Here is a 24,375-nt window from a genome sequence, read left to right on the forward strand (position 1 = left end):
AGGTGTATAAGTGCCTGGTATTGAAGTGGTTAAATAAATAATATAATATTTGGGGGTTCTAAGTGATTTTCTAGCAAAAATAAATAAAAACTGATTGTTACATGTGAACAAAAAGTATCAGAAAAAGCGTGTTCTTCCAGAGGAGCCAATCAGAGGCGTGTGTTCTTAGAGGGGACATCCACTTGAAGGCTCAGTCCTGGGAGGGGGCGGGGATTGTGGGGGGGGTGACAGGCGGGTCTCGCGAGGTTTTGCAGGCAGCAGGCACAGAGTGTATGAAGCAGGCAGCCTGGCAGAGCCCAGCAGTCACACTGAGCATCACAAACACTGCATGAGCAGCTGCAAGGGGGAGGCGGAGGAGAGGAGAGGAGAGGAAGGGGAAATGCAGCGATCATCATCATCATCACACTCACTTTCCTAAACACACAGCAGCATTAAATGGTCGTGTCCGTCCAGCGCTGACAATAGATCTGTAGCAAGGTGTATGGCTCCCCGAGGCTGATCACATCGTACAGGAGAGGTTGCCTGCCTGTCACCTATGAAGAAGCTGCGATCCATCACATAGGGATCATCAATAGGATAGAGTGGGGGGATCCCTCACCTTTAGGGGGGGACCCCGATTCCAAGTCATCTCACTACACCCAAACCGTGGAACTTTAACCCTGCCTTCACTGACATCCGGATCCGACATAAATGGGTGAGTGGCTCATCTGTCATGGATCGCTCGATTGGGATGAGGCTTTGTTTGGGGGGGGATTGGCACACATACAGCTAAAGCAATGCAGATCCGATGATACAGGCAGTGCTGGGTGTCCCTATGGAGCCTCTGACAGCTGTCAAAGGAACAAAAAAAAAATGAAGTAGTTACTTCCCTGGGCAGAAATGAAGTGCAAGCTTCTAAGATCAGTGACATGCTTCCAAAGTACTTATCTGCCTGTGTGTGATCTCATCCCACCTTTTTTGTAGCATTGCTATGGAAAGGACAAGGATGTTGTGTCATTTTCAGCCTCATTTGTGAGTCAGCTCTTTGGTAAGAAGGGGTTAAGGGTCCTCCCTAGACTTAACCCTTTGTTCAGGGTGCTATGTATCATAGGAGAGTTGCAGTGATGATACAATGCAACTGTCACTGTGATTGGCACTTCTATTAGATGGACTCTTATTGTTTGGTGTCAGTGGTGCCTACATGCAGCATCCCTGCAGGAGCCCCCATCTCTCTGTGTTGTCATGTCTGTTATTGGTGGCATGCTGCAAATGGTCAGGATGGGTTGCATAGTATTATGTCTGTTATGTGTTCCAAGCCTTTTGGAAATAAACACCAACATGAAGCATTTTACGCTGAAGCTTGTGTGGTGCCAAGGTCCTGATCGCTGTGATCTTGACACTTGGAAAATGTGTATCGATGGCATTCCTGCACGGTGAAAGGTGTAAGCACGTTCTTTTGTCCCGCTATGAAAAGGATAGAATCGACCCAAATGTGCTCATTGACTTATTAACTGTAGCAGTGCCAGAGAGGCCTTTGGATCACTGCACTAAAAACAAGCGTTGTCCTTAAAGCGGATCTTTATCCTTGTCTTTCACGTGGCCTAACCCCCCCCCCCCCCCTTCATTATACAATTGGACATTAAGTAAAAAAATTGGGGAGGTAGGTGCCTTTTCTGTAGAATTGGGACCTGTATTTCTTACTGTCTTGCCTAGATGAAAATTGTCACCCCTTCAGCTTGAAACCTCCTGAGATACCAACAGCATCCCAGGAGGTTCCAGGAAACTGCTCTCACTGCGCATGCGCTGAAATATGTATGTTGCACTGCGCATGCATGGATAAATCTCTGCATCACGCCTTTGAGGGTGGAGTACGGGAGCATTCCTGGTGATGTCACATGAGAAGATGTGGGCGCAATACCTGGAGGTCTAAAGCCTGGTGCACACTAGTAAGCATTAGGGATGAGCTCAGGCGTGTTCGCATGCTCCACGTGTAGAGCCCGCCAGGAAGTCGGCACAGCGCTGCGCTAATAATCACAGGCAGTGAGACATTGCACGATCTCTGCAGCCCGCATCGGGCCAATGTCTCATTGCCTGTGATTAGCGCAGTGCTGTGCCAACTTCCTGGCGGGCTCCGCACATGGATCATGCGAACACCCCGGGGCTCATCCTTAGTAAGGATGAGCTCAGGTGTGTTCGCAACTCCACGTGCAGAGCCCGCCAGGAAGCTGACGCTCCACAGTGCTAATCACAGGCAGTGAGACATTTTTCTCGGTCCACGGCTGCACAAATCGTGTTCCTGGCGGGCGCGTGAAGTTGTGAACACGCTTGAGCTCATCCTTATACACTAGCAGTGTTTTTTTGTTCAACCCAGCGGGCTGAACCAAAAAAAAAAAAAAAAAAGACAGAGCTCAAGAGATGCCATTGTATCCAATATTAGTACAGCGATCTCCCCTGCTGAGCTATTGTGTTCTGACAGAGGGATGGCCTCCCTGCCAGAGCGCATCGGTCAGTGCTCTCGGACATTTATCGGTCATGCCCCTTGGACAGAAACCGGACTGGCTGCTGTACACACGGTACCGAAACACGGCCAGTTTCTGCTGAACTGGCCAATACCACCCGATGGTTGGCACGTATACATGGGGCTTTAGGCTACTTTTGCACAGACGACCAACGTCACTGTTAAGGATGAGCGCCAGTGTGTTCGCACAGCTCACGTGAAGAGCCTGCCAGGAAGTCGGCACTGCGCTAATCACAGGCAGGGAGACATTTTCCGATCTCTCCGATTCCATTTGCAAGTCAACATTCTCCCCAAACAAAAATTTCCTCTCTTCCTGTACAAATCCTGCCTCCCAGCTCAAATCCTCTCCCTCCCAAAATCCCCCCCTCCTAGCAAAAATCCTCTACCCCTCAAATTTCCTCTGTGAGTATAAATCCTCTCCCAGCACCACCTCAAATCCCTTTTTCTAGCTCTAATCTTCCCCTCTGAGTACAAATCCCCCCCTTATAGAAATCTACCTTCTAAGTCACCCCTTCTAACACAACCGCCCTAAATCCCCACCACGCCCAGAATAACCACCCCCTCCTATCCACCCCTTGTTGCAGCCTCCTGAACAGCTTGGCGAACACCTGCAGCAGGTTTTTTTCCATCGCTCTGAAAAGCGATCCAGACAATTGCTGCTCAGCAACTACAGTCAAGTTACTATTCCATGTGAAGAGTTGAATATAGATTTGTGAATTCAGAGTTTCACAGTCACAGTCCATCCAAGTTTTGTCCTGCATTGAGCCCTGATAAAGGGGAGTGGTGTTTCCCTCAAAATGCATTGGCTGTTTTTATGACTTTTCACCAACAATTTAAAGATTTTTTAAGTCCGATTTTGGTCTGGTGCTCCTTTCTATATTTCTGTGGTTTAATTGGATGCAGGCAGTGTTAGGATGACCATTTTTCATTGACTCCTCCAGTTTTTCAGTTGAAGAATGTTGGGCGGGAGGTTGCAATTTGTTCTTCTTTAGTCCGCTAGTAACCCTTTGTTTACTGTAATCAACCTTAATGAACATAATGAGCACCTTCTTCCCCTTCTCCTCTTGTCTACAATATTATAATAATAATAATATTATATATATATATATATATATATATATATATATATATATATATATATAATTTTTTTTTATTATTTAAATAATGTTTAATTTTTTTAGCTACATTAGCAAAATCTTTAGTTCTAAGAATTGCAATTGGATTTTATATAGTGAGGGACACAGTTTGAACTAACATGGATGTGCTGTATATAGTGTATGTAGCTGAGGCTATATACAGCATGCCACCCTGTGTTCTGAGTTTGAGCCAAGACTTCCTGTCTCATACCCAGAACACAGTAGAGTCCATCACAGAGGAGCTCAGCCATTTAGAGGTAGAGATGTCTTCTATCAATGAATACAAAGCTTCCTCTGAATGGCTGAGTCAGAGGTTGTGACCTCATCAGGCTGCCTCTCTGACTCACCAATCAGAGGAAGCTTGGAATCCAGCGGCCTTACATGTCAGTGAGGGACATTGGTCCGTTTGGGCCAAGCTGACCCAAACAAATTTTAAGTATATCAAATGATGGAGTTCAGCTTCAGTTTGCTTTTAAAACAAATAACAAATGCACATTTTTTTTGCAGGTAAAATATTGCACCAGCAGTCAGCAGGTCTCCTGCAGACTCCGTGTAAGCTGTCTGCCTGTACATGGTATGGCCAGGTCGTTTCACACTGACAGGAGGACTCAATGACCTACCACAGCGTTCAACATCACTGTGGTAGTTCATTGAGAACTACAAGCCCAAAGCTGCAAAGAATGATGGGACTTGTAGTTCGTTCATACACAGAAGTCTGTGAATGAATGATGCGGCTATATGGGCGGAGCACTGCGCGGCTTTCAAAAAGTGACAGCTAATACAGGGAACTTCTCTCCATACTGCTGTCACAGAGGGAGAGAAAGCAGCGGAGAGCGGCAGCAGCAGTGGGAACATGTAACCCCTGAAAATGGGTGAAACATGTTTCCAAAAATGAACTTATCTTTTAAGAAGGCCATACATTATGCAATCTGATTGTAGAATCTTCTTTAGATTCACCAAAACATCTTAACAACTTAAAATTTGTCCAGTTCCTGCAGAATTGGCTACAATTCTACATGTGGGTGGCCCTGTCAGCACATATGTTTTAGCATTCTGTCATATAAAAACATTTTATTTAAAACTTCTTTGTTATGATCAAAACCTTTCCTGTTGGATATGGTGCATTTCCTGAGAAAATTAACAGCAGGAACATATAGTTTGGTAGACCTCCAGGCAGACAGCTTAAAGGGGAACACAACTCCAGAAGTTGTGCCCAAAAAAGCAAGGCAGAGAACAAAGGACTGGTCTCCAGTATTGTCTGTGATCTCCCTACAGCAGATCTCTTCCCATTGCCAACTTACCATGTCTTGTTCTGCACTGTGTCTCTGTGTGGAGGCGGCCATCTTGGTAGAGGCAGGGTTTTGCGCCCACCATGATAGAGCCTCCAGAAAGGAATAGCAGTCGGAGGCAGCAGTGCCTTAGATCTCACACTGCAGATATACAGCTATGGGGTTGTAGGCACCTTTACGTTCCAAGAAGTGTTCTCCTGTTTTTCAACAAGAATTCAAGAAGAAAGGGTACATTTTCAGAAGTAGAACCATGGTTAACAAGTAAGATAGTTAATGAGTGTTTTGAAAGACAAGCAACTTAAAAAAAACAAAACAAAAACCTGACTCAGTTTGCGAGTGTTGTTTTGCAACACGAGCAGAATTCAAGCTAATGTAGTGTGCAATACTGCATTTGGCCAGAGATGCAGGGGCGCCGGCAACACTCGGAACGGTTCGGAGCCGTTTGGAAATACTCGGAATCACTCGGAAATACTTGGAAATACTCCATTCCCGAGTGTTTTCGAGGGTTTCTGAGTTCAGCCGAACTGTCGCCCAGTATTTCTGAATCTCTCCGGAGTCCCCCCACCTCTGGCCACACACGGTATTGCATGCAATAGAAAATGCAAAACAAATTATCATCTTTCCTATTGACTTCTATGGGGAAACTCGCTTTAATAAACAAGTGCTTTGGATTACAAACATTCTCCTGGAACGGATTATGCTTGTAAACCAAGATTCCACTGTATACTGCATTGGCACAATTACCATTTTTCTTTTCAAATCTTTTTATATCATTTAATTTGTCAATAAAATTTAACAATACATTTCAGTTTTAAACAACCAAATGTAACATAGCAATCTGTACAGTATTAATACAGTGATAACATATATTAGTACTTGGTGTAGGTTCTGAGATCCAAACAAAACTTATGAAGTATGCTATTTAGCTAAAGTAGGGTGGACCTGAAATATGCAAGTAGGGAGTCCAGAGAAGAAAAAAAGACCATCGTCCTTTCTTATTTCCCAACCAGAGAACTTGAGGACGTCCCTTGGAAAGCTTGCTATGTCATACTATATTTTCGGAGATAAAGAGAGAAGGGCATAGAAGAAGTGTAGAGAGAGAGGGCGAGGAAAGTAAATAAAGAAAAGAAGTAAAGGTTAGAAAGACGCAGTGGGGAAAGGTAAATTGTCCGGGTGACCCGTGAGGGCCCAGGGCTTTGGTTGTTACCGTAGGTTAGTACTTAAATTGGGCTAGGGTTCCAACAGCCATCTATCAAAGTTGGGGGGTAGAAAGTGTTCCACCCATGGCTGCCACACCTTTCTATATAGGGAAAGTTTGTCGAGAATTGTTGCCTCTACCTTGCTATGAATCATACTTCAATTAATCATTACTTCAATTATTTGTAGGGACGGGGACTTCCAGTCCTTTGCAATGGTGTGCTTAGCTGCCGTTGTTAATTGAAGGAGAAGTCAGGTTTGGGATCTAGTAAGTTGAATTTAACAGGGCAACTGCTGGGTCTGGTTTTAAGGTGGTTTGCATTAACGCTGATAACATATGAAATATTGTCACCCAGAAGCATTTCACTACTGGGCATGTCCACCAAATATGGACATGAGTGCATAACTCCTTGCAGCCTTGGAAGCAGTTTGGGGGATATCCAGGTACAAACCTGGAGATCCTAGCTGGGACCAAATACCAGCGCATTAAAACTTTATAGTTTGCCTCCGACGCAACAATATTCTGTGTGGAGTTCTTAGTGTTAATCCATACTGTTTCCCAAGCTTCTGTATCAATATCCAACACCAGGTCAATGGACCACTGCGTAGTGTACGGTGGGAGAGTGGCTGATGTAGAGGATAGGTGGGTGTAGAGACGGGAGATAATTCCTGGGGAGTGTGGGTTTGAGTTACATATACTCTCAAACTGTGATAACATTCTTTTGTGAGGGAGTTGAGACTGAGCTTGCAGGGCTGGGAACGTTAGAATTGAGTTGCCCGATGTCAAGTTGCACACACGAACAAGACCTGCTCGGGACCAAGAAGAGAATGCAGAAGGTTCCGTGTAGGCTGGATAAAAGTGTGGGTGACCAAAAAATGAGAGTTAGGCCCCCAGGGAGCGGCGTTGGCGGTAAAGCGGCGCTATTTATAGCACCGTTTTAGCGGCGGTATGCGGCCGCTAGCGGGAAGTTTTAACCCCCGCTAGCGGCCGAAAAAGGGTTAAAACCTCCCGCAAAGCACCGATTTGCCGGCAGTATAGCCACGCTGCCCCATTGATTTCAATGGGTAGGAGCGGTGAATACACCGCTCCTTCACCGCTCCAAAGATGCGGCTAGCAGGACTTATTTCACCGTCCTGCTAGCGCACCGCTCCAGTGTGATAGCCCTCCGGCTTTCACACTGGAGTGAAAGGGGCCAGATTTTGAAAAACGCTTCAGTGGGAAAGGGGCCTAAGGGGGAATGAGGGGACTTTAATTTAAAGGGAACACAATTACCATTTTTAAATGTTCTCTATAACAAAGATCTTCACATTTCCGCTCAGAGCCACTTTAATGCACTGATGAACTATTTCAACATCATTCTTTAAATTCTGTCTAGTAAATTGTGTAATTGACAGCTCCACCAGACTGTACAATTAAACAAATACACAATAATTCACCATTATTGACAGGCATTACTTGTTTCAGTAAGAACTGTTATCAAATAACTGTAGTATATCACATGCCACTGATAAAACGGATGACTGTTATGCATAAAAACGGCATTATGAGCACTGAAGAAAAGCATTTGCAAATCATTTGTGAGAGAACATCAAACACATTGAAACGGATTACATTTTTACAAAGGTGGAAAGGCCTCATTTACATGAGCGTACTTAAGCACCTGTGTGTAGGCAGTCCCATTTGTGGTAATTGGAAGGCAGCGGCTGCACAGACATCCACTGCTCCCATTTTGGCATCCATGTGGGTACAGGTGTGGGCATGTTCCCAAATGCAGACAATGTGAGTTCTGGGGCAGTGGCATGCACCCACACGGATGTTAAATTGGGAGCAGCGCCTGTGTCTGTGCAGCTGTTTTGTCCTAATTGACATGAATGCGACTGCCTGCACCTGGATGCATGGAAAAAATTGTACATTCAATGCATTCTTCACACCGGTGTACAGTGAGAAGGGATATTAAAGTCTTGATTTTCTTCTTGTTTAACCACTTCCCCCCAGCCTATAGCAGCATCGCAGCGACTGGTGGTGCGGTGTGTCAGTCTGACTCACCGCTACACCGATCTTGGTAAATGGTAAATTGGTAAAAAGGCTCTTTACCACGTGATCAGCCGTGTCCGATCACGACTGCTCACGATGTAAACAGGAAAAGCTGTTGATCTGACAGACGCAAGTAGAGGAGAGCCGATCTGCGGCTCTCCTGACGGGGGGGGGGGGGGGGCTGCGCTAATTAGCGCAGCCCCTCGGATGCCCACACTGGACCACCAGCGAAACCCCCAGCATGTGGATGGCCAGGTAGATACCTCATGGCCATCCACATATAAAAAAAAAGCCCAATACATGCCAATCGGTGCCCACAAATGGCTCCATTACAGAAATCAGTGACCATCAGTGCCCATCCGTGCCAACCCATCAATGCTGCCTATGAATGCCCATCAATGCTGCATACCAGTACCACCTATCAGTGTCCATTGGTGCCACCTCATTGGTGCCCATAGGTGCCGCCTTATCGGTGTCCGTCAGTGCAGTCATATCAGTGCCCGTCATTGAAAAACAAAACATACGTATCCCCAAAAAATGTATAAAAAAAAAAACTAATTTCTTCCTCAGCTTAGGCCGAAAAGTATTCTTCTACATATTTCTGTTAAAAAAATAGCAATAAGCATATACTGATTGATATGCGCAAAAGTAATAGCGTCTACAAAATAGGGGATAGATTTATCGCATTTTTATTATTAATCTTTTTTTTTTTTTTTTTTGTAATGGCGGCGATCTACGATTTTTATCATGACTGTGGCAGACAGATCGGAACACCTTTGACACTATTTTGGGACCATTGTCAGTTACACAGCGATCAGTGCTATAAAAATGCACTGATTACTGTATAAATGGCAAGGGGTTAAACAGTAGGGGGCGATCAGGGGATTGAGTGTGTCCTAGGGAGTGATTCTAACTGTGGGGGGTGGGCTACCGATGACAGGAAGCAGTAGATCTGTCATGTCACTAGGCAGCACTGAGAAATGCCATGTTTACACAGGCATCCTCCCGTTCTGTCACTCCGTGACAATTGCGGGACACTGGCGGACATCGAGTCCACAGGGACGGTCACGGAGTACGCAGCAGATGCGCATCCACAATGCTGCATCTTAAAGGGCATGTACCTGTACACCTATTTGTGCAGGCCTGCCATTGTGCTGACATATATCGTCATGCAGTGGTCGGCAAGCGGTTAAGCACGCCCATGTGAGTGAGACCTAACAATTATAAATACTCGAGAAATATATATGTATAAATTATTACACACTAGGAATTAATCGGGGTTGATTTACCAAGAGCCCTTTCACACCAAACCGCCCCGGGTGTTGGTGGTATAATGGTTCTATTTGGCTGCTAGCGGGGCGCTTTTAACCCCCGCTAGCAGCCGAAAAAGGGGTACTTGTTAATGCAGGTCATTTTGTTTATTACCTCACACTAGCTGAACGCTAGATATGATTTTTATTGCATACTGTATTTTCATTGGTCAAGCTTGAACCAATATAAGTATGTATATCTCATACCTGATGGGCCGCTGTGGAAGCTTACACAACACTGCCTCATTCTCAAAATGCCATGTATTTTTTTCCAGTGTATACAAGGCATTCTGTGATTGAATGAGGTGGAGATGATGGCATCACCACACTGACACCTAGAGTTCAGCTTTAGGCTCCGTTCAAATGAGTTCAATTTCAAATAAGACTTTAGGCTGGGTTCACACTTGTGGGAGAACCCCACATCCAATTCGCATAGCAGGAGATTGTAACTGGCTCTCTATGTAGTCAGTTAACACATCTGCACAGCAGCCCTGTGTGACTTTGGTCTGAATTCACCCAAAATTCAGGCTGAAATCGGACCTGAAACAGTGAACAGGGATGCACCGGACTCCTGCTGTGAGCTGCTGCGTGGTCTAGTGTGAACCCAGCCTTGTACTCTCTGGCACTCAAGTTGCAAGAAAGTCACACAAAAGTAGTGCAGAAACCTTTTTGCAGGAACCAATGACGGGTGCCATTGAAATCTATGGGCTGCAACTTGTAATGTGACTTTGTGTCCAAAGTCACCTGTCAAGTCCTACTAGTGTGAACAGAGCCTTAAGAATAGGGCAGAACAAATCGCTACCTTGTGTTTTAAATGACCTAAGTAATACTTTCATTGCTGCCATTATGTGCAATTGGTACTGCATGATATTTGTGTAGCTAACAATACTGATTGCTATTTGTTTAACCTGTTGTTGCCCAGTTAAAGTCCACCCTGTTTACTGTTGCACATAAGCGTTAACGCCTGCACTCCGCACATACCCCTCCATGAGCAGCAGAAGCTTCTATGTGGAGAGCGTGCTCCCAGCTCAGTGACCAAGCTGTGAAAGACTCCCAGTCCCTAGTAATGTTTTGGAAGATGGCTGGAGCGGCTCGCAGTGGTCACGGGATTTGGCCGACCCCCATAACCCCTTCCCCTTGGCATAATAGCCCAGTTAGGGGAATGCCAACGCTGGAGGAGAGAGGGTTAATTTGTTTAGCACTCTATCACTACTACTATGCCGTGTACTGACGGTCTTTCCGACGGACTTTTGCCGGAGTTCCGACTGACTTTTCGAATGAACGGACTTGGCCACTCACAATCACACCAAAGTCCGACGGATTCGAACGTGATGACGTACGACCGGACTAGAATAAGGAAGTTCATAGCCAGTAGCCAATAGCTGCCCTAGCGTCGTTTTTTGTCCATCGGTGTAGCATACACACGAACGGATTTCTCGGTCCGGCGGAGTTCCGGTGGAAAAATTTAAAACATGTTCTATTTCTAAAGTCCGCTGGATTTTTGGCAAGCAAAGGTCCGATGGAGCCCACACATGATCGAATTCGCTGTCAAAAAGTCCGGTCGTGTGTACGCGGCATTAGGGGCATTTATAAAGAAGTGAATGTGACATTCACCCAACATTTACTGCATGTTAATCACTGTAAGTTAAAATTTGCATTAGGACGATACACCTGCAGTGAATGTTTGCTGAATATCACATTCACTACTTTATAAATACACGCCTAAATAATTATCTTAGTAGTGCAACTGAACTACTAAAATTGTCCTTTGTAGCTCTAGCATGAAGGTTCAGATTCGTTCTAGCGCTAATAAACCATTTTCATTATTTTATAATCTTAGAGTACTGTGGGCAAACTGCCAAATGAAAGAATTGTACAACTGGTATCATTTCGCACTCTGTGTATGATGAAATGCATTCAAAATACTTCAACATAGTGAATGATCAGAGCCAAAAGACACATTTTGTATTTGCATTTTGTTGCATCTTATACATATGATTATTTTTGATTCTTTTGGTATTTTTACTGCAATACTCTTCATACCTTTTTATCAAATTTAAGTACCGGTATATACAGTCAGGTCCATAAATATTGGGACATTGACACAATTCTAATCTTTTTGGCTCTATACACCACCACAATGGATTTTGAGGGTATTTACATCCAAATCAGGTGAACGTTGTAGGAATTACAACATTTTGTATATGTGCCTCACACTTTTTAGCGGCCCAAAAGTAATGGGACAGATTAACAATCATCCATCAAACTTTCACTTTTTAATACTTTGTTGCAAATCCTTTGCAGTCAATTACAGCCTGAAGCCTGGAATGCATAGATATCACCAGACACTGGGTTTCATCCCTGGTGATGCTCTGCCAGGCTTCTACTGCAACTGTCTTCAGTTCCTGCTTGTTCTTGGGGAATTTTCCCTTCTGTTTTGTCTTCAGCAAGTGAAATGCTCAATCGGATTCAGGTCAAGTGATTGACTTGGCCTTTGCATAACATTCCACTTCTTTCCCTTAAAAAAAACTTTGGTTGCTTTCTCAGTATGCTTCGGGTCATTGTCCATCTGTACTGTGACGCGCCGACCAATGACTGCTGAATATGAACAGATAATATTGCCCGAAACACTTCAGAATTCATCCTGCTGCTTTTGTCAGTGGTCACATCATTAATACAAGAGAACCAGTTCCATTGGCAGCCATACATGCTTACACCATGACACTACCACCACCATGCGTCACTGATGAGGTGGTATGCTTTGGATCATGAGCAGCTCCTTTCCTTGTCCATACTCTTCTCTTCCCATCACTCTGGTACTAGTTAATCTTGGTCTCGTCTGTCGATAGGATTTTGTTCCAGAACTGTGAAGGCTTATTTAGATGTTGTTTGGCAAACTCTAATCTGGCCTTCCTGTTTTTGAGACTCACCAATGGTTTAAATCTTGTGGGGAACCCTCTGTATTCACTCTGGTGAAGTCTTCTCTTGATTATTGACTTTTACACACATACACCTATCTCCTGGAGAGTGTTCGTGATCTGGCCAACTGTTGTGAAGGGTGTTTTCTTCATCAGAGAGAGAATTCTTCGGTCATCCACCACAGTTGTTTTCCGTGATATTCCGGGTCTTTTGGTGTTGCTGAGCGTTTTCTTTTTAATGATGTTCCAAACAGTTGATTTGGCCACACCTAATGTTTTTGCTATCTCTCTGGTGGTTTTGTTATGTTTTTTTCAGCCTAATGATGGCATTCATTGATTGTGACAGCTCTTTTGAACACATATTGAGAGTTGACAGCAACAGATTCCAAATGCAAATAGCACACTTGAGATGAACTGTGGACCTTTTTATCTGCTCCTTGTAAATGGGATAATGAGGGAATAACACACACCTGGCCATGGAACAGCTGAGCAGCCAATTCTCCCATTACTTTTGGTCCCTTTAAAAATGTGAAAAAGTAGCTCCTGCACTACTTTCGCTTTTGGTGATTTCAGGTGCGACTTGCTTAGACATCTGTGCATAAAGTCGCACAGATGTCGACCAAGTCGCACCTGAAGTAGCACTGACATGCGGCTTTGTATTCCTGCGATTTCAAGTGAAGTTGCGCAATTTCAAAGCCGCATTCAGTGTGAATCTAGACTAAGAGTAATTGCATCCTCAGCAGCCATTGTAGACAAGTCCAAGGTTATTGGCTATATACTTTGCTATGGAGAGTTGGTCCTGGACCACCAGGTGTTAAACATGGATTCCAGTGTGTAATTTGTTTGCAAACAACACAAAATGGCCAAAATGACTACTTTGTTACTTAAATGAGATGGAAGATGACAGGCGTATACTCCAGGGATATGTTTGTTATGATCTTCAAGACATCTGTGACTTACCATTATTATGAGCTATTCTAAAGCTATAAAAGCCACTTAGTAGAGCAGCCAGTCTTATTTACTGCTGTTTGGTCAGAGGTAACATGTTGATGGTAAGGTTTTTCTCGTGACTAATGTCAAGACTCAACAGTCTGCTCACTCACGTGTAGGCACTATGCTAAACGATTGCAATGATTGTGCATGTCTGTATAATGTACACATCCACTTTACAGGCAGCCTCAGAGGGAGATCAGTTTGAATGGGAACTTTTAATAGGAGGGCAGGGTAGGACAACTAGAAGATCTAATTCAAGTCCATTGATGACTATTTTTTTTTTATGTTATAGTTCCCTGTTCCATTTGGAAGCATTCATCTCCTTTGTCCCTGTGACGTCATCTTGAGGATCACCAAATTCTCAGTTCCTTCATTCTTGGGGAGCCTCTTGGATCACATATCCTGCACTGAATACCAAAAGTGAGAGTATTTTACGCAGGGCCGAGACAAGGGGTGGGCAGGAAGAGGTGGCTTCCCTGGGCATGCATTTTAGTGTGTGTGTGTGTGTGTGTGTGTGTGTGTGTGACACGCACATGGCACAAGGAGGTGGGGGGGATTTATGCTGATAGGGGGAATGGGGGGTTGGTAGGGGGGGTAAGTATTGTTCTAGGAGGGGAAATGGAGGGGGGTTGCTTAGAGTGATGATTTGTGTTGGGAGGGGGGATGGGGGGCAAACATTTGAAGTGGAGGGGGAGATGTGTACTAGGTGGAGAAATTGTAGGGTTAGAGGATTTTTGCTAGGAGGAGGTGAGTCTTATTTTATTTTAATGCATTCTATTTTACATTTACAGAACATGCCCATATTTGTGAAGTTTACAAAATAACAGAAAAGGTCAATGTGCATAACTATTCACCCCCCTAAAGTCAATTCTTTGTAGAGCCACCTTTTTGTGGCTATCACAGCTCCAAGTTGCTTTGGATAAGTCTCTGAGTTTGCCACATCCTACCACTCCTCCATAAGTTTTGGGAGTCTCCCACATGCTTTTTCGCAAACTTAAAACGCACCATTTTGTTTTTTGCTGAAAGTAATGGCTTTCTTCTGGCCACTCTGCCATAAAGCCCAACTATATGGAGGGTACGGCTTATTGTCGTCCTATGTACAGATACTCCAGTCTCTGCTGTGGAACTCTGCAGCTCCTCCAGGGTTATCTTAGGTCTCTGTGCTGCCTCTCTAAATAATGCCCTCCTTCCCCGGTCCATGAGTTTTGGTGTGCGGCCGTCTCTTAGCAGGTTTGCTGTTGTGCCGTGTTCTTTCCATTTGGTTATGATAGATTTGATGGTGTTCCTAGGGATTATCAAAGATTTAGATTTTTTTTTTTTTTTTTTTTTTTTTTTTTATATATTTAACCGAACCCTATCTTGTACTTCTAAACAACATTGTCCCTTACTTGTTTGGAGAGTTCCTTGGTCTTCATGGCAGTGTTTGGTTAGTGGTGCCTCTTGCTTAGGTGTTGCAGCCTCAGGAGCCTTTCAAAAAGGTGTGTATATGTAATGACAGATCAGGTGACATTTAGATTGCACACAAGTGGACATAATTTCACTAATTATGTGACTTCTGAAGGTAATTGGCTGCACCAGAGCTTTTTATGGGCTTCATAACAAAGGTGGTGAATACATACGTGCGTGCCAATTATCAATTTTTATTCCTGAAAAATAGTTTTATGTACAGTGCCTTGCGAAAGTATTCGGCCCCCTTGAACTTTTCAACCTTTTGCCACATTTCAGGCTTCAAACATAAAGATATAAAATTTTTATTTTTTGTGAAGAATCACCAACAAGTGGGACACAATTGTGAAGTGGTACGAAATCTATTGGATTTTTGAAACTTTTTTAACTAATAAAAAAATGAAAAGTGGGGCGTGCAAAATTATTCGGCCCCCTTGCGTTAATACATTGTAGAGCCACCTTTTGCTGCGATTACAGCTGCAAGTCACTTGGGGTATGTCTCTATCAGTTTTGCACATCGAGCTCAGTGAGGTTGGATGGAGAGCGTTTGTGAACAGCAGTTTTCAGGTCTGGACTTTGACTTGGCTATTCTAACACCTGGATACGTTTATTTGTGAACCATTCCTTTGTAGATTTTGCTGTATGTTTGGGATCATTGTCTTGTTGGAAGATAAATCTCCGTCCCAGTTTCAGGTCTTTTGCAGACTCCAACAGGTTTTTATCCAGAATGGTCCTGTATTTGGCTGCATCCATCTTCCCCTCAATTTTAACCATCTTCCCTGTCCCTGCTGAAGAAAAGCAGGCCCAAACCATGATGCTCCCACCACCATGTTTGACAGTGGGGATGGTGTGTTGAGGGTGATGAGCTGTGTTGCTTTTACGCCAAACATATCGTTTTGCATTGTGGGCAAAAAGTTAGATTTTGGTTTCATCTGACCAGAGCACCTTCTTCCACATGTTTGGTGTGTCTCCCAGGTGGCTTGTGGCAAACTTTAGACGAGACTTTTTATAGATATCTTTGAGAAATGGCTTTCTTCTTGCCACTCTTCCATAAAGGCCAGATTTGTGCAGTGTACGACTGATTGTTGTCCTATGGACAGACTCTCCCACCTCAGCTGTAGTTCTCTGCATTTCATCCAGAGTGATCATGGGCCTCTTGGCTGCATCTCTGATCAGTCTTCTCCTTGTCTGAGCTGAAAGTTTAGAGGGACGGCCAGGTCTTGGTAGATTTGCAGTGGTCTGATACTCCTTCCATTTCAAAATGACCGCTTGCACAGTGCTCCTTGGGATGTTTAAAGCTTGGGAAATCTTTTTGTATCCAAATCCGGCTTTAAACTTCTCCAACAGTATTACGGACCTGCCTGGTGTGTTCCTTGGTCTTCATGATGCTCTCTGCACATTCAACAGAACCCTGAGGCTATCACAGAGCAGGTACATTTATACAGAGACTTGATTACACACAGGTGGATTCTATTTATCACCATCAGTCATTTAGGACAACATTGGATCATTCAGAGATCCTCGCTGAACTTCTGGAGTGAGTTTGCTGCACTGAAACTAAAGGGGCTGAATAATTTTGCACGCACCACTTTTCAGTTTTTTATTTGCTAAAAAAGTTTAAATTATCCAATAGATTTCATTCCACTTCACAATTGTGTCCCACTTGTTGGTGATTCTTCACAAAAAATACAAATTTTATATCTTTATGTTTGAAGCCTGAAATGTGGCAAAAGGTAGACACTGTATATTTTTTTTCTAATTTTACTTCACCAATTTAGACAATTGTGTTCTGATCCATCACATATAATTCAGATTAAAAAACATTGAACTAAAGGCTTTAATGTAACAAAATAGGTAAAAATCCAAGGGGGTGAAATACTTTTGCAAGGCAAAACTTTTTAACTCGAGAAACCATATGATTTATCAGTAAGCCCCGTTCACATCGGTTACAGGTCAAACATAATTCACACCCTGTTGTCCGCAATAAAACTGCAAATCCATGCAAAGCCAACTTTGTAGTGCCACAACGATTTGAAGAAAAAATAGTTCATGCACTAGATTTGGAGATTTCAGGGAGTGTCTTGCATAGACATCCTGTGCCTAAAGTCGCACAGATGTCAGCCACAATTTCAAAGCTGCATTCAGTGTGAACCTAGACTAAAAGGGGAATTTGAGACATCATTATTTAATGATTTTTTTTGTCTGTTTAGTCTATTATCATTAAGAATTAACAAATTAATTCATGTTCATAAAAAATAAGGCAGATCTGTAGTTCATTTTTATATTTTGTAAACTATTCAGAACATTGACATTATTTCACGTAAGACGCTCGCTGCAATACAACATGCATTTTCCCATTCTTCATCTTAACATTTACTCCAGTACTAGGGATGAGCCTACTCCAGTACTAGGTTCGGCTCATCCCTAGTACTGGAGTAAATGTTAAGATGAAGAATGGGAAAATGCATGTTGTATTGCAGCGAGCGTCTTACGTGAAATAATGTCAATGTTCTGAATAGTTTACAAAATATAAAAATGAACTACAGATCTGCCTTATTTTTTATGAACATGAATTAATTTGTTAATTCGGCTCATCCCTAGTAGGGATGAGCCGATCCCAGGGCCGCAGTTTGGATACCACTGATGTAAATCATGGGTGCTCAACCTAAGGTCCTCCAGCTGTTGTAGAACTACAAGTTTCACGAGGCATGCGAGGCTGACCATTACAAGCATGACTCCCAAAGGCAGAGGCATGATGGGACTTGTAGTTCTGCAATAACTGGGGGGCCAGTTTGAGCACCCATGATTTAAATACAAAAAAGACTAGACACCATATCGCCTTTAAGAGCTCCTGGTCTTGTTATATGAATAGCGCTAAGCGTTCATCACATGTGTACATCCACCTAGACGTTGATGACCTCTCCCTTTTAGTGACCACAAATTTTAAAACTTAAAAGCGCTTTTATCTATAAGTACAAGGAATCTGAAGAGTGATTGGCTCAATCTGTAATTATGACCAAAGTTCCCTTAAGAGTCTCAAGGGAGTTTGTTTGGCGACAGATTTGTTTCTCTGGATGAAACCAGCTTAATTAACGGAAATTCAGAGGTCAATTTATAAAAAGCAAAGTAAAGCAAATTGGATATGCTAAAAATAAACTCTTGTTACATTCAAGATTTTGCCATTCGTAGATCATACTTAAAGCAGAGCTCCACCCAGCAGGCTTGTCTGCCTCAACCCCCTGCATTTGGCACCTTTTTAGTGTTCATTTAGAATACATTAAAATAAAAAACCTTCTGACTTTACAACCACTTTAAGCCTGCATTCACCCTAGTGTAACGTGTAAATGTCTTTTTGCCTCATCTGAGGTGCATTTTTCATAGATCATGTGACTCAAAAAAAATTTAAAATGTAAGCGCAACACAGGTGTGTTATTGATGCGTTTTTGCCACGTTTTCAATGGGGAGTTGTTGAAAAGAGGGGATTTTGGCACTCCAATAGGTGTAATGTCCTTTAAACCCATGGGTGGATAGCTGTAATAGCTTTAAATTATCAATAATTCAATGCTGATGACTGCTATTAACCATAAAGGAGGCAGCCATCCTCAGAGGGCGTCCATTACCTCTGTGGACAAGTCAGTAGTAAAGAGGAGAGGGGGGAGGCGCCAACTTAATGTAGACCGTTACAATAAAAAAAGTTTGTGGCCAGTAAAAAGATCTACATCCCCATCAGCAAGGGTACAGCCAGCAGAGCCCACAGAGCGGCATCGGATGACCTCAGACTGATCATCTTGATGGGCATCTCCACCCGTTCTTGGACTGTGTAAGTGTACACTTTGTACACTTTTTTTTTTTTTTTTTTTTTTTTTATTGTGCACTTTCCACATTAAGTTGGCGCCTCCCCCCTCTCCTCTTTACTACAGAGGGGAGGTGTGTTGGTGCTTTTTATTTTTATTTTTTTATTTTTTTCTGGCAAAAAAAATGTGGCCAGCAGGATTTTTACCACCGTAACAGAACACTTGTTGCTTACAAGTTAAAATCTGTATTTTTTGCTAGAAAGTTACTTGGAACCCTCAAAAATAACTATTTTTTTGAGGGTTGGGCGGTTCCAAGTAATAAGTAATTTTCTAGCAAAAAATACTGATTTTAACTTGTAAGCAACAAGTGTGAGAAAAAGGTTTAGTCTTTAAGTGGTTAAAGCGGAGGTTCACACAAAAAGTGAACTTCCGCTTTTCGGAACCCTCCCCCCCTCCGGTGTCACATTTGGCACCTTTCGGGGGGGGGGGGGTGTATAATACAGGTATCTGCACCTACTTCTGGGAATAGACTCTCGCGGGAGTCACGCCCCTTCACGTCGCCGCCCGCTGTGTTCTGGGAAACGCACAGGTCCCAGAACACAGCAGGGACCAATGAGGATGCAGAGCGCGACTCGCGCATGCACAGTAGTGAACCGAGAAGTGAGGCCACAACGCTTCACTTCCTGATTCCCTCACTGAGGATGGCGGCGGGGGCAGCCAGGAGATGAGCGATTGCTTGGCATCGTGGGCACCCTGGACTAGAGGTCGACCGATATATAGGTCGATATTTGCTGTTTTTTAATTAATCGGCATCGGCCAATTGAGCTGATAAAAAGGCAGATTTAAAACTACAGCGTGACTTGGAAAAGACTTTAATAGAAGTCAATGCAAGTTGCCTGAGTCTTCATAGAAGTGACTTGTCTCCTCTCTGGGCAGTCTGCCAAGAAAAGAGCAAAAAGATACAATGTTTACACTTGAATGAATGAACTCATCTCTGTGTGTAGAAGTTCTCAGTTTAACCATTTAAAGACTAAATCTTTTCTGACACTTGTTGCTTACAAGTAAAAGTCCTGTATTTTCTGCCAGAAAATCACTTAGACCCGCAAAAAAATTATATATATTTTTTTAGCAGAGACCCAAGGGAATAAAATAGCGGTTGTTGCAATATTTTATGTCACATGGCATTTGTGCAGAGGTCTTTCAAATGCAATTTTTTTTTGGAAAAAAAAATACACTAAATGTTTACCAAAAAAAAAAAAAAACCTAAAACAGTAAAGTTAGCCCATTTTTTTTTTTTTTTCGTCCAAAAGTTTGGACTGTATTTGTGCAGCAGTCTTTCAAACACTCTTTAATGAATTAACAAAAAAACTAAACAGTAAAGTTAGTCCAATTTTTTTGTATAATGTGAAAGACGATATTTAATACATTGCGAGAATCGTGATCTTTATTCTAAGCAAAAAAATCGTGATTCTTATTTTGGCCAGAATTGTGCAGCTCTATAACAAATATAATCTATGTTTTTTTTTTAAATGTCCATTTTGGTTTCGGTTTTCGGCCAAGTGCATCCTGAATTTTCCTTTTTTGATCCAGCATTTTCCCCAACACATCAAGAGGCGTGTTTATGTGTGCACAAGAATGTGCAACAGACATATAAAAAGGCATGGTTTAAAAAAAAAATGCGTAAATCTAAAAGTTCAAAAAAGTGCATTAACTTCTTTGTTGTGTTTGTTGCGTATAGGGCTGTCCTTTGAAATGAATTGGCTGCCCTAAGCGCAACGCATGAAAAACACGGAATCCGTGTGAACCTAGGGTGAATAAGGTCTAAAGTCACCAGCTTGGCAGCATCTGTTGTGTGTTTACATTAGATTCTACTCTCCATAGAAAACATCCAAGATTTCTGTGCCTTTTGTTGTAATCTGTAAATGTGAATTTCTCCACACTACTGATAGGTACAGAGGGGAATGAGAGCTTCTTTTAAAGTGCTTTTCAATGCTTATTCAGAATATCTCGATACTTTAAATTCGTCATGGGAAAACACTCAGTAAAAATATTTAACATTCCAGGCAAATACTGAACTCATTATTTTCTGTCAAAGAACATTTTGTTCCCACGTGCACCTGTTTGTTTAGCATTTTCTCATTGAACAGACGCATCACTTTTATATACAAGGTTACTTGTCAGAAATGCAGTGTGTGTGTGTGTGTGTGTATATATATATATATATATATATATATATATATATATATATATATATATATATATATATATATATATATATATATATAATATATAATATATTTCATGTGAAGTCTACTGTGTGGTCAGGAATAGGGAATAGCACATGGGAAAGTAACTTATAATTAACCACAAGTATTAGACCGTTTTCTGACAGTGTATGTGGAAGTGAAAAGTATAGGAGCAAAGCGTGTTTTTAGATCTTTCGACATTTGCAGGCTTGATGCAATAAATCCAGATTTGAATGTAGCTCGGAATTTTTTTATTTTAAGAAAGTTAAAGTGGAGTTCCACCCAGAATTTTTTTTTTTTCGTTTTAGCAATTCACCGCTCAAGTCCCGGATTTTTTTAATTCCTTACTTTTGATTTCAGCTCTGCAGAGTGCTTCCATCTTCACTAACCTAACATTCTCTTCCGGAATATGGTGATGCTGGCTAGCCAGCATGCCCATCCCAAACTTGCGCGTGCGCAGTGTACACAAGGAGTAGCGCATGAAGATGATCTTGTTGCCATAACGAGCGATAACAGAGGAAGTGCCTGCCCCGTTGTTATGGCTATGAAGATGAGCTACAGCAAACTACATGCTTGTTGTCTCCTGGAAATGACGACACACATATCCCAGGAGACCTTGCAAAGCTGAAAATGACGCGCGTGGCCGTGAAGGAGGAAGTAACAATAGAATACAGCATTACTACAGTAAATGATTCTGGGTAAAAAAAAATGATATGCCAAATTGCAATCACTGTACACTTTACTGCTGGATGGCGAAGACTTAAAAATGTGGGTGGAACTCCGCTTTAATTCAGTTTTCTAATCGTTAGCTGGGTCAATTCGATGTTCGTTTTGCTGGATGCTGGATGGAAATTTTTTTTTCAAACTAATGAATTTCTAAAAGTGAATATGGGTTTCGTTCAGGAAAGGAACATTCCTTATGTAGCGCACTACTCCCTTGGGAGCTGCTGGGTAGTTAATACAGTACTGCTAACATACCTCCGTTCTTCCACCCTGCAGGATTCACAACAGACACAGTCAATAAAGGTTGAACAGATGATCTTTATTCTTTCTGCTGCAGTTCAAGTGTAATGGTGATTGTGGGAAATATGAGCTGCCTCCTCCTAGTTCCTCTACTGGTCCCCCTCCTGGTCCCCCAAGTAGCTAGTTCCCTTTCCCTTAACGAACTGACCAGTGCCCCTCTGAAAAGCACCTTGGTAATTGGATGCTGGAAGTCCCAGGCCTCACCTGCCCATCTTGCCTCCTGTGATCATCCCCATGCCAGTTCAGGAAAGTCCAGATGATATCCCGGTCTACTCCGTCCGCTTTGCAGCTACTTCACGCTTCTTGAAAATGGGACCAACCCAGCCGAGATGCCTGATTTAATTCCCCAGGGTTTCTCGGGTGACTTGATGTGCTTAGACCATCCAGCGATGGGGCCTCTGAAACCCCAGGCCTTCCGGTTAGGTTCCTGCTTTTCAGCACTGGGGCCTCTGAAACCCCAGGCCTTCAAGGCTGCTTCACTGGACTGTTTCTTCCCATCCTCTCCAGAAAGCATGTGACCTCAATAAAAAATTAATAAAAATATAATATATATATATATTATTATCTCAGTCCCGCCCCCTGCCCATACAAATGAATGATTGGGCCAAGGCCATATACACTACCTGCACTCCAGTCCCTGACCTGCCTCCTTTCCAGAACATTCTTAGGGAAAGCAAGGGAGGGTTTTCCAGGGCAGAGTACAGGTGATCACACCCCCTCTATTCTACTACTCCTCCCAAACCAAATTTAAACCACCAGGCCTAAGCAAACAAGGTAAGGCACTGGCAATTTCACCTAACTCTTACCTATTAGCAACCACCTAAAGGTGGCGGACGCTACACTTAAATTACATTTTAAAGTGCTTTTTCCAAATGATATTCATTCAGTCATCAAATGTACAAATAATTTTTATACAAATTTTTGTATGAGCATTTGAAAATCTACTAGCCTATAGTAGCATGGGAGGGTAGGAAACCTAAAGTCTGTATGTGATTTCAGGTAATTGACTGGGTTGAGCTCAAATTTATTGTAGTTTCTATGCACTTGATTGGGGTGTATTGGAGCTAGACGACAAAATGTAGCATATGCAGCACTTTATGAATAACACATCCCTAGTAGTCAGTGAGGATGTTCATCATATTAACCGATTTATAGGAAAGAGGGGCCAGGAAGACAGGTCAAGCTTGTAATTTCAGCTGCCTATGCCTCTGGATCTCCTGTTCATTTCACTGACTCTAACCTCTTCCTGTGTACATATGCTTAGTTTACATACTTTAGGTTTATGAAAGGTTTAACATAAAGTGTCCATAGTGTTAAAATATTTCTTATTAACTTTTTTTCAGCTAACGGATTTCTTGTTTTTATTTTATCTTTTATTAAAGGTTTACTACGTTGATGATTGCTGCTTTGTTGAAACAAGGCGATTGCTTACAAAGCTAAATAGCTTAAAGTTACACAGACAAATTAATAAGTAGTTGTAGTGACTCCATCCCATATCCCCTTACCTTTTTAAATCTAAAATAACAATAGCCGTACAATATCAAGGTCTGTGGGCCTCATCAGTGTGTATATGGATGGTATAAAAAAGCCCTTGAGTTGGTTAGGGAGTAAATCGTGGGTTAGCCATAAACTGGGTGAAGGTAAATAGTGTGTCAGCTGTATAGAAAATGGTCACGAGGCTTTTATAAGTAAAGGCCTCCCAGGCTAGGGGGGGCAGAGAGAGAGGTGAAAGATAGGAGCAGAAGGACATTAGGGACACCCCCGGCCAGGGACCTAGGGCTTCAAATGGCTATGGCAGTGCATAGCTTACTGGGGACATGGAGGGATGAACGTATCCACGGGGCCCATATTTCCAGGAATTTCTTCTTCGTATCCAAGAGAATGGCAGTAAGTTTTTTTCGTTGACGAAGAGTCTACTGTAGAGTCTACTGTACACATGGTTGGATTTTCAGATGGAAAATGTTCGATGGGAGCTTTTTGTCAGAAATTCCGACCGTGTGTAGGCTCCATCGGACATTTTCCATCGGAATTTCTGTCCCACAAAATTTTGAGATCTGGTTCTCAAATTTTACACCAACAAAATCCATTGTCGGAAATTCCGATCGTGTGTACACAATTCTGACGCACAAAGTTCCACGCATGCTCGGAATCAAGCAGAAGAGCCACACTGGCTATTGAACTTAATTTTTCTCGGCTCGTCGTACGTGTTGTAAGTCCTCTCGTTCTTGATGTTCGCGTTTTCCGACCAACTTTGTGTGACCGTGTGTATGCAAGACAAGTTCGAACCAACATCCGTGGGAAAAAAATCCATGGATTTTGTTGTTGGAATGTCCGATCAATGTACGATCGTGTGTACGGGGCATATGTGGCAATGGACTTCTGCAATGGAAACAAATAGTCATTTCCAAGCTTTTTAAATATTTTGTTTCGCTGCAAGTGATACATATATGGCCAGTTTGAATTGGAATTTCGAGAGGACTGGTGGCATCAG

The 24,375-nt window shown here is 42.7% G+C and overlaps 1 protein-coding gene across 2 annotated transcripts in view; it reads left to right on the forward strand.

Annotated features, from left to right (window-relative positions):
• Nucleotides 1-316: 316 nt before the first annotated feature.
• Nucleotides 317-24,375, forward strand: part of SH3KBP1 (SH3 domain containing kinase binding protein 1) — a 530,573-nt gene continuing 506,514 nt past the window's right edge. Inside the window, exon 1 of one of the 2 annotated variants that reach the window (XM_077480738.1) lies at nucleotides 317-694. In XM_077480738.1, coding sequence (XP_077336864.1) covers nucleotides 691-694 — 4 coding nt within the window. In that variant the 5' untranslated portion in view covers nucleotides 317-690. The remainder of the gene's footprint in view (nucleotides 695-24,375) is intronic. The other variant, XM_077480739.1, reaches the window with a different exon arrangement.

This window comes from Lithobates pipiens, unplaced genomic scaffold, assembly GCF_037356315.1.
Source record: "Lithobates pipiens isolate NorthernLeopardFrog02 unplaced genomic scaffold, aLitPip1_a1.2 Scaffold_16, whole genome shotgun sequence".
In the NCBI taxonomy this organism is placed as follows: Eukaryota; Metazoa; Chordata; class Amphibia; order Anura; family Ranidae; genus Lithobates; species Lithobates pipiens.